Raw genomic sequence first — 10,383 nt, forward strand, 5'->3', positions numbered from 1 at the left:
CTTCCTGCAGAATTTCAGTCTGTCCTTGACGTTTTTTTTGGAGCGAAGTGGCTTCTTGACACCAGGCCGTTGTCCAGAAGTCTTCGTCTCACTGTGCTTGCAGATGCTCTCACACCAACCTGCTGCCATTCCTGAGCAAGCTCTGCACTGCTGGTGACACGATTCCGTAGCTGACTCCTCAGGAGGAGACCGTCCTGGCGCTTGCTGGACACTCTGCGACGTCCTGAAGACTTCTTCACTGCAGTCGAACCTCTCTCCTTGAAGTTCTTGATGATCCGGTAAATGGTTCTTGCAGGTGCAATATTCTTTGTAGCAATTTTCTTTCAATTTTCTGTAAACTCAAATGACTGGTATAAAATCAACAGAATCTAAAATCAAATATACTTCCAAATATACTCTCTACTTGTATACTAACTACTTGTCCCTAATAGCTACTGCAATAAGTAACTAATTATTAAAGCAATAGCACAAAATGTACAGAAGATGGCAGTGTTCACTCAGATTACAGAAGATTTTAATCTTCAGTTGGTGTACTGTAACTGTTCAAAAAAGGAAATGTGCACAAAATCAGTCAGAGGCTGTGAGTTATAGAGTTTGAGCTGCTTGTGACGATCCATTATGTTTCTATGCAGTGTCTGGTTCATTCTTCTCTTTTCAGGTAAGATATGTGACTTGTATATGGAATCCTTTGAGTAACCATTCAAAAAAGTCATCAGACATTAATAACGTGTGATGAATGAGTATTAAACTGCAATACTCTGCTTTTTTCAGGTGATGCAGGTGGAGAAGGAATAGCCCCTCTCTCCTCATCTGAACTTGCTAACGTTGGTGACTCCATTACTTTGACCTGCGATTACAATGGGTCTTACAGCAGTGATTCTCTCCTGTGGTATCGTCAATACAGCAGCTCCAAACCTCAGTTTTTGTTTCTGGTTAGTGAATCCAATCTTGAGCAGCCAGCTGACCCTCCAATACCTGGAGTGTCTGCTAAAATAAATGAAGAGAAAAACCGTGTGGCTCTGAAGATGTCCTCTGCTTCAGTATCAGACTCTGCACTGTACTACTGTGCCCTGCAGCCCACAGTGACAGGAAACACATCAACACTGTACAAAATGAAGGGGAAAACAACTAAACGAAAAACTCAGCAAAGGTCAAGCAGTTTTAAATTGCACTGAAGTAATTTCAGCTAAAACAAATGTGTCTAGTAGCAGTACAGACTCTTTCAATTCTACAAAAGCAAAAATGCATTGATAAAGATCAATAGTGCAGCAACACACTTCTCCTCAATTTAGTAATGAATCAGCTTTGCCTTACTGATTTAGCAATTCTTACAGGTATATAAATTTGATATTCGCATATCTTAATATATCTAGCATATCTATAGTCCTATAAAAGATGCATATTAATGAACATATAAAATGCTGCTGTTGATATTTTCCTAGCGAGTGTTTTGCAAATGCAATAAAATCTCTCTGAAAAGCATGATTTATTAACTGAAAGGCAGGTTATTAGCTAAAGCTACAAAAGCAAATCATGTTGATAAAGATGTGCTGTACTGCAGTGAAAGACCCTGGACTAAAATACTACAAGGAGACAAAAAACGCTGCAGAGACACTCATTTGACTCTGAGGGTGGAGTTTTGTGTCTCTGGGATCTCACAAAAGTGGAGGTGTGCCTGTATGATGAAACAAACTTCTTGATTTTGGCATCCAATATATCAATCATTATGTTTATCTTCACACTTATTAGTTTATGGATTCATCTGGGTGAGATTAATTTATGTACATACATGTTTACTTTCCTTTAAATGTATATAATTTATGCTGAATGGAATATATTTTTTAAATGTATTTTTAATTACTTCTGTTGTTTCATAACCAAGTTATTTATTTATTTATTATTATTATTATTTGTATTTTGTTAGGTGACACAGAGGCAAATGCAATCTTCCCACTATCACCTATTATGAGCACTGTTGTAGGTGAAAATGTAACCATACCCTGTAGTTACAAAGGATTCGCAGGAAGAGTGCTGAATGCACAGTGGTACAGACAATATCCAAGATCAAAACCAGACTTCCGTACCTACAGCTATTCACACAAAGGTCCAGACTTACCAATAACCATATCAAGATTTTCTGGCAAATTTGATCAAGACCTCCAACAAGTGGATCTACAGATCTCCAAAGTTTTTTTGACAGATTCAGCTGTGTACTACTGTGCACTGCAGCCCACAATCGCAGGAAACTAAGAGTTCCTATACAAAAACATACTATATTTCAGATTTAAGGCCTTTCACATCACAGTTAAAACATTTTTTTTCTATTTTGGAGATTCTGTTGATTTCAAAAGCTTACATGACATGATTTGGACTTTGTCCCAATACTGTAACAATTCAAATTGTTGATAAATCATAAACAACATTTTTTTTTTCAAAAACTAATCAGGTAACAACCCACTTCTCCTCAATTCACCAATGTCCTTATGATACATTTAAGTTGGATATTATGTTGATGCCTTTACTTGCTCATTTTAATGTGTTGGTTTCAATGTACTGTACATAAAAAATTCTAACCAAATATAAAAAAAAAATACTTTTTTTGCAGTAGAAATAAAGAAATGACAGGCAATTGCCTCAGATTTCAGTTGTGGGAAATATCACTAATAATTTCGAAGAATCAACAGAAGGTCCCACAATCCTTTGGGTGGAGCTTGATGAGAATGAGTACAGCAGAAGGCTGTCCTGTGTTTCTCCAAATCTCATTTTGCCGATGATCTCCCACAGTCATAATGATTTTGTTTTACCTTAATGTTTTGGCACTTCTAATGGGTATGTAATTTTGATATTTACATGTGTTAATATATGTATATTTGCTAGGAGACTATACACCCCTAGAAAAATATATTAAAAAACAGATAATTTCTGAAGGCGCACTATTATTATTGATCTTCTGTTGTTTACATTTACACAGAGAGTGTTTTTGCAGATGCAATAACATCCCTCTCTACTGAAAATCATGCTTTCGAAGGAGAAAAGGCGATTCTTTCATGCAACTACAGTGGAAGTAACATACAGAGTTGGCAGTGGTACAGAGAGTATCCCAACACTGCCCCTGAATTCCTCTTGCAAGCTTTTGAAAGTTTGGGTCCAGAGCAGAAGGACCGTTATGTTGCTGAAGCACAAAAGAACAAAAAACATCTGAACCTGGAGATCCCTAAAACTGAAGTGGAAGATGCTGCAATATACTACTGTGCCCTGGTGCCCACAGTAACAGGAAACCCTTCGACACTGCACAAAAACCTGAGAGGATGAAGAATACACAGACAAGAAAGAAAGAAAGAAAGAAAGAACCATTTTTGGATTCCCCAAAGAACTTCTCAGTGAACAGTTCTTAAAAGAACCATTTTTAAAATAAAAGAATATTAGAATAATCTTTTTCGACCATAAAGAACATTTAATGCCAATAAAGAACCTTGCAAATGTCCAACTAAATATGCTGTATTATCAATAATTACATTGTTTCTCTCACAGCGGATTAATTCAAATTAATTACTGCAGACACATAGCGGCATTATTTCCAGTTTTATATCTCATAACACACTGTAGCTTTGTCAGCAGATTCATCTATATAGCACAAACATAAACTGTATAAAGTCAACAGTATCTAAAATCAAATATACCTTCTACATCAGTCAGACTACTAGTCCCTAAATAGCTACTGTAATTAGGAATACAAACTAATTAATAGTCAGTAAAGTGATAGCATGAAATGCACAACAGATGGCAGTGTTCACTCAGATTACAGAAGATTTGAATCATCAATTGGTGTAACATTTGATTTAAAATTTAGGGGAAAACAATTAAACGAAAAACCTGAGGAACTACAATAAATAGTGTATTAAACCTTTATATGACTGTCTTTATTATGCTCTAAAAATATATTTGCACAATGCTGCAACCACAAAGTGTACATAACCAGAAAGCAGAAGGTCAAGCAGTTTTAAATTGTGTTTAAGCGGTTTCAGGTAAAAACAAATGTACATGTCTAAAAGCTCTGAATTTTGCTTTTACCTTAATGTTTTGGCACTTCTAATGGGTATGTAATTTTGATATTTACATGTGTTAATATATGTATATTTGCTAGGAGACTATACACCCCTAGAAAAATATATTAAAAAACAGATAATTTCTGAAGGCGCACTATTATTATTGATCTTCTGTTGTTTACATTTACACAGAGAGTGTTTTTGCAGATGCAATAACATCCCTCTCTACTGAAAATCATGCTTTCGAAGGAGAAAAGGCGATTCTTTCATGCAACTACAGTGGAAGTAACATACAGAGTTGGCAGTGGTACAGAGAGTATCCCAACACTGCCCCTGAATTCCTCTTGCAAGCTTTTGAAAGTTTGGGTCCAGAGCAGAAGGACCGTTATGTTGCTGAAGCACAAAAGAACAAAAAACATCTGAACCTGGAGATCCCTAAAACTGAAGTGGAAGATGCTGCAATATACTACTGTGCCCTGGTGCCCACAGTAACAGGAAACCCTTCGACACTGCACAAAAACCTGAGAGGATGAAGAATACACAGACAAGAAAGAAAGAAAGAAAGAAAGAACCATTTTTGGATTCCCCAAAGAACTTCTCAGTGAACAGTTCTTAAAAGAACCATTTTTAAAATAAAAGAATATTAGAATAATCTTTTTCGACCATAAAGAACATTTAATGCCAATAAAGAACCTTGCAAATGTCCAACTAAATATGCTGTATTATCAATAATTACATTGTTTCTCTCACAGCGGATTAATTCAAATTAATTACTGCAGACACATAGCGGCATTATTTCCAGTTTTATATCTCATAACACACTGTAGCTTTGTCAGCAGATTCATCTATATAGCACAAACATAAACTGTATAAAGTCAACAGTATCTAAAATCAAATATACCTTCTACATCAGTCAGACTACTAGTCCCTAAATAGCTACTGTAATTAGTAAAACAAACTAATTAATAGTCAGTAAAGTGATAGCATGAAATGCACAACAGATGGAAGTGTTCACTCAGATTACAGAAGATTTGAATCATCAATTGGTGTAACATTTGATTTAAAATTTAGGGGAAAACAATTAAACGAAAAACCTGAGGAACTACAATAAATAGTGTATTAAACCTTTATATGACTGTCTTTATTATGCTCTAAAAATATATTTGCACAATGCTGCAACCACAAAGTGTACATAACCAGAAAGCAGAAGGTCAAGCAGTTTTAAATTGTGTTTAAGCGGTTTCAGGTAAAAACAAATGTACATGTCTAAAAGCTCTGAATTTTGCTGTAGCAAACATATAAATTTCTCATATCATGTATTTCTTGTGTTACATATAAATCTATTGGCAATACTGATGCTTTTTCACCTATTAGCAAAAGTTACAAAAGAAAAACCGTGTTGATAAATATCTACTGTATAAAGACACAGACCCTGGTCTCAAAAACAGAGGACAAGGAAATAATACTGTACTAATCTGTACTAATCTATCTGACTCAGAGGGTGGAGCTTTGTGTCTCTGAATGGATCTTACAAACGTGGAGGTGAAACAGACAGCTTGATTTTAGCATCCAATACATCAACCATTATGTTTATCCTCACTCTCACTATTTTATGGATTAATCTGGGTGAGATTAACTCACGCAAACATATTTTTAATTCCTCTGAATTAATATAAATCATTTTGAATTGAATAGAAATCTTATTAAATGTAATGTATTTCATTACTCCCATCAAGCTGCTTCCCTAACCAAGCTTTTTTTATTTTGTTAGGTGACACAGAGGCAAATGCCATCTTCCCACTATCACCTATTACAAGCGCTGTTGTTGATGGAAATGTAACCCTATCTTGTAGTTACAAAGGATTCACTGGAAACGCACTAAGTGTGGAGTGGTACAGACAATATGCCGGATCAAAACCTGAGTTCTTTATTAGAATCTTCCAACATGGACATTTGGCAGGGGCAGCTCCAACCACATTACCACACTTTTTAGGCAAAGTTGATCAAGATCTCCAAATAGTGAATCTCACGTTGTTATACCTTACTTGGAAACATTCAGCTGTGTACTACTGCGCACTGGTGACCACAGTCACAGGAAACTTAGAGGTTCCTATACAAAAACATAATATACTTTAGAATGAAGGCCTTTCATGTGACAGTTAAAACATTTTCCTCTTTTCTTTTGGAGATGAAATATTCTTTTGATCCTAAAATCTTACATATAACAAATTAAGTGCTAATAAATTATATCAATAACATTTTTCTTTTACAAACTAAGCAGGTAGTGCATCTACACAATCCTCAATTTACAGAAGCCCTTATTACATATTTAAGATTATGTGGATGACTTTACTTGTTATTTTTAATGAGTTGTTTGTAATTAACTGTAAATATAAGAAAATAAAATGCATAATACACTTCAAAAATTGATAGGATTTTTTAATTACATTTTACAATGACAGACACTTTCCTCATACTTCTATTGTGGGAAATATCTGTATCCACTATTTATTTTAAAGAATCAACAGAGGGTCCCACAATCCTTTGGGTGGAGCTTGATGAGAATGAGTACAGCAGAAGGCAGTCCTGTGTTTCTCCAAATGAACTCATGCAAACATATTTTTAATTCCTCTAAATTAATATAAATCATTTTGAATTGAATAGAAATCTTATTAAATGTAATGTATTTCATTACTCCCATCAAGCTGCTTCCCTAACCAAGCTTTTTTTATTTTGTTAGGTGACACAGAGGCAAATGCCATCTTCCCACTATCACCTATTACAAGCGCTGTTGTTGATGGAAATGTAACCCTATCTTGTAGTTACAAAGGATTCACTGGAAGCGTGCTAAGTGTGGAGTGGTACAGACAATATGCCGGATCAAAACCTGAGTTCTTTGTTAGAATCTATCAACATGGAGGTTCGGCAGTAGCAACTCCAACCACATTACCATTCTTTTTAGGCAAAGTTGATCAAGATCTCCAAATAGTGAATCTCACGTTGTTATACCTTACATGGAAATATTCAGCTGTGTACTACTGCGCACTGGTGACCACAGTCACAGGAAACTTAGAGGTTCCTATACAAAAACATAATATACTTTAGAATGAAGGCCTTTCATGTGACAGTTAAAACATTTTCCTCTTTTCTTTTGGAGATGAAATATTCTTTTGATCCTAAAATCTTACATATAACAAATTAAGTGCTAATAAATTATATCAATAACATTTTTCTTTTACAAACTAAGCAGGTAGTGCATCTACACAATCCTCAATTTACAGAAGCCCTTATTACATATTTAAGATTATGTGGATGACTTTACTTGTTATTTTTAATGAGTTGTTTGTAATTAACTGTAAATATAAGAAAATAAAATGCATAATACACTTCAAAAATTGATAGGATTTTTTAATTACATTTTACAATGACAGACACTTTCCTCATACTTCTATTGTGGGAAATATCTGTATCCACTATTTATTTTAAAGAATCAACAGAGGGTCCCACAATCCTTTGGGTGGAGCTTGATGAGAATGAGTACAGCAGAAGGCAGTCCTGTGTTTCTCCAAATCTCATTTTACAGATGATCTCCCACAGTCATAATGATTTTGTTTTACCTTAACATTTTGGCACTTCTAACAGGTAAAATTTGATATTTACATAGTTAATATATCTATATTTGCTAGGAGACTATATACTCCTACAAAAAATATGAATAAACAGATACATTTACTGAAGGTGCACTATTATTATTGATAGTGTGTTGCTTATATTTTCCCAGAGAGTGTTTCTGCAAATGCAATAACACCCTTCTCTACTGAAAATCATGCTTTTGAAGGAGGAAAGGCAACTCTTTCATGCAACTACAGTGGAAGTAACATACAGAGTTGGCAGTGGTACAGAGAGTATCCCAACACTGCCCCTGAATTTCTGTTGCAAGCTTTGGAAAATTTGGGTCCAGAAAAGAAGGACCGTCATGTTGCTGAAGCACAAAAGGACAAAAAACTACTGAACTTGGAGATCTCCAAAACTGAAGTGTCAGATCCTGCAATATACTACTGTGCCCTGGTGCCCACAGTAACAGGAAACCCTTCAACACTGTACAAAAACCTGAGAGGATGAAGAAAGACGACCATCATACTCGCTGGATAGTCTTCGTCATAAATGTCCTGACGCTGAGGCCTAGGACTTTTTTAGGGCCAGCTCCCTCTGGGGAAGAGCGGTGTACACCGCATTACACGGTGCCCGTCTCTCCTCAGTGCCCTCAGGAGGTCGGTTTGCCAACCCTGCCGTGCTCCAGGGCGCAGCAGTCTCCGGCGAGCGCTTCTCTCAGTTACCGCCCGGAAACGTAGCGGTGTCTGCTAAAATAAATGAAGAGAAAAACCGTGTGGCTCTGAAGATGTCCTCTGCTTCAGTATCAGACTCTGCACTGTACTACTGTGCCCTGCAGCCCACAGTGACAGGAAACACATCAACACTGTACAAAATGAAGGGGAAAACAACTAAATTAACAACCTGATGAACTACACTAAACAACAAATGAAACCTTTATATGACAGTGTCTTTATTGTATGATGCTCTAAAAATATATTTGCACAATGCTGCAGCCACACAATGGACATAACCAGAAAGCTTAGCAGAAGGTCAAGCAGTTTTAAATTGTGTTGAAGTGGTATCAGGTAAAAACAAATGAGCATGTCTACATGCCCTGAGGTTTGCTGCAGCAAACATATAGTTTTCTCTATCATGTATTTCTTGAGATTAGACTGTTACTTGTAAATCTAGTGGCAAAAGCCATAAAAGAAAAACATGTTGATAAATATCTACTAAAGAGACAGGCCCTGGTCTCCGAGATACAGTCATCATTTTGACATCCAATATATCAACCATTATGTTTATCTTCACACTTATTAGTTAATAACAAAAATGGCCTCCTTTGCCTTTGATAACAGCTTGCATGCTTTTTGGCATTGTTTATGTACTTTTTGACTAATTGGGTATCTGAATAAAAAAACACTATAAAGCACTTGACTATTTTTTCTGCCTGTCTTTCATAGATAACAGCAATCATTATATCATAGCATTAGAAATAGCCTACTACTGTTACTAAAGAGCTTACGCATATTGGAGGACTATTTATTTCAGACAATTACACGCTGCTGTTTCTTAACAGTTCCTACTCTCATAAATTACTCGCACTGCATGTTGACTTTTAAACCTAAATTTAATGTTCAACAACAGATATTTCAGCACAATGAATGTTTGCAAAACATTATGCAAAAATGGGAAGGCTTGCGTGAATTTGTGACATTTACAGATAAGGATATGACCGTTAACTGGAAGTTTTTTGCGCTGAGGACGCACACACGTATCTATCAAAGCACCTGATAGGGCAAGTCATTAAGCTAATGCATCAGCTTGAAGCTTAAAACAAAGATTTCTCATGTTTTGGGCAGCTTGGATCACATACTTTTCCTGCAGGAGCTCATTCTGTTTCCTCCACTATTTTTAGATGCATTTTGTCCATAGAAATGCGTTATTCAGTGCTGTAATTTGATGCGACCGACTGAAGTTGGACGTGCACTGTGGGCAGACGTGACTAATCGATAATGAGAATTGTTGTCGATGATTTTCATTATCGATAATAATCGATTTTATCGATTAGTTGTTGCAGCCCCACATTTTATTTCATTACTCTTCCCTAACCAAGCTATTTATTCGTTAGGTTGCTCAGTGGCAAATGCAATCTTCCCACTATCACCATTTATGAGCACTGTTGTAGGTGAAAATGTAACCATATCCTGTAGTTACAAATGATTCACTGGAAGAGTGCTGAATGCACAGTCATACAAACAGTATGCTGGATCAAAACCTGAGTTCTTTATCACAATCTATCAACATGGAGCTTTGGCAGTGGCAAAAGCATCGGTTATCTCACACCTTTCAGGCAAAGCTGATCAAAACATCCAACAAGTGGATCTAAAGATCTCAGATGCTCATTGAATGAATGAATGATGCATTTATATAGCGCTTTATTGTGTATTGCTGTACACCCAATATGACACATTTAAGATGCATATTATGCAGATGCCTTTACTTGTTCATTTTATTAAGTTGTCCAGTAAATATAAGAACAATTTCTAATCAAATATTTTTTTTTAAATTGCACTGGCAATATATGTCTGTTGTGGGAAATATCTGAATCTACTATTAATTTTTAAGAGTCAACATAAGAGTCCCACAATTCTTTGGGTGGAGCTTGATGAGAATGGGTTACAGCAGTGCGAGGCCCTGTTTCCCCAAATCTTATTTTGTATATGATCTCCAACAGTCATAA

The 10,383-nt window shown here is 35.9% G+C and overlaps 2 gene segments (V, D, J or C); both read left to right on the forward strand.

Moving 5' to 3' along the window:
• Positions 1-2,789: 2,789 nt before the first annotated feature.
• Positions 2,790-3,312, forward strand: LOC107709325 (T-cell receptor alpha chain V region CTL-L17-like). The segment is given in 2 exon segments: positions 2,790-2,829; positions 2,972-3,312. Coding segments are annotated over 2 exon segments (381 nt in total).
• Positions 3,313-7,648: 4,336 nt separating this feature from the next.
• LOC107709327 (T-cell receptor alpha chain V region RL-5-like) lies at positions 7,649-8,175 on the forward strand. The segment is given in 2 exon segments: positions 7,649-7,688; positions 7,828-8,175. Coding segments are annotated over 2 exon segments (381 nt in total).
• The last annotated feature ends 2,208 nt before the right edge of the window (positions 8,176-10,383 follow it).

Source organism: Sinocyclocheilus rhinocerous, unplaced genomic scaffold (genome assembly GCF_001515625.1).
Source record: "Sinocyclocheilus rhinocerous isolate Xijiao unplaced genomic scaffold, SAMN03320098_v1.1 scaffold6439, whole genome shotgun sequence".
NCBI classification, from domain to species: Eukaryota; Metazoa; Chordata; class Actinopteri; order Cypriniformes; family Cyprinidae; genus Sinocyclocheilus; species Sinocyclocheilus rhinocerous.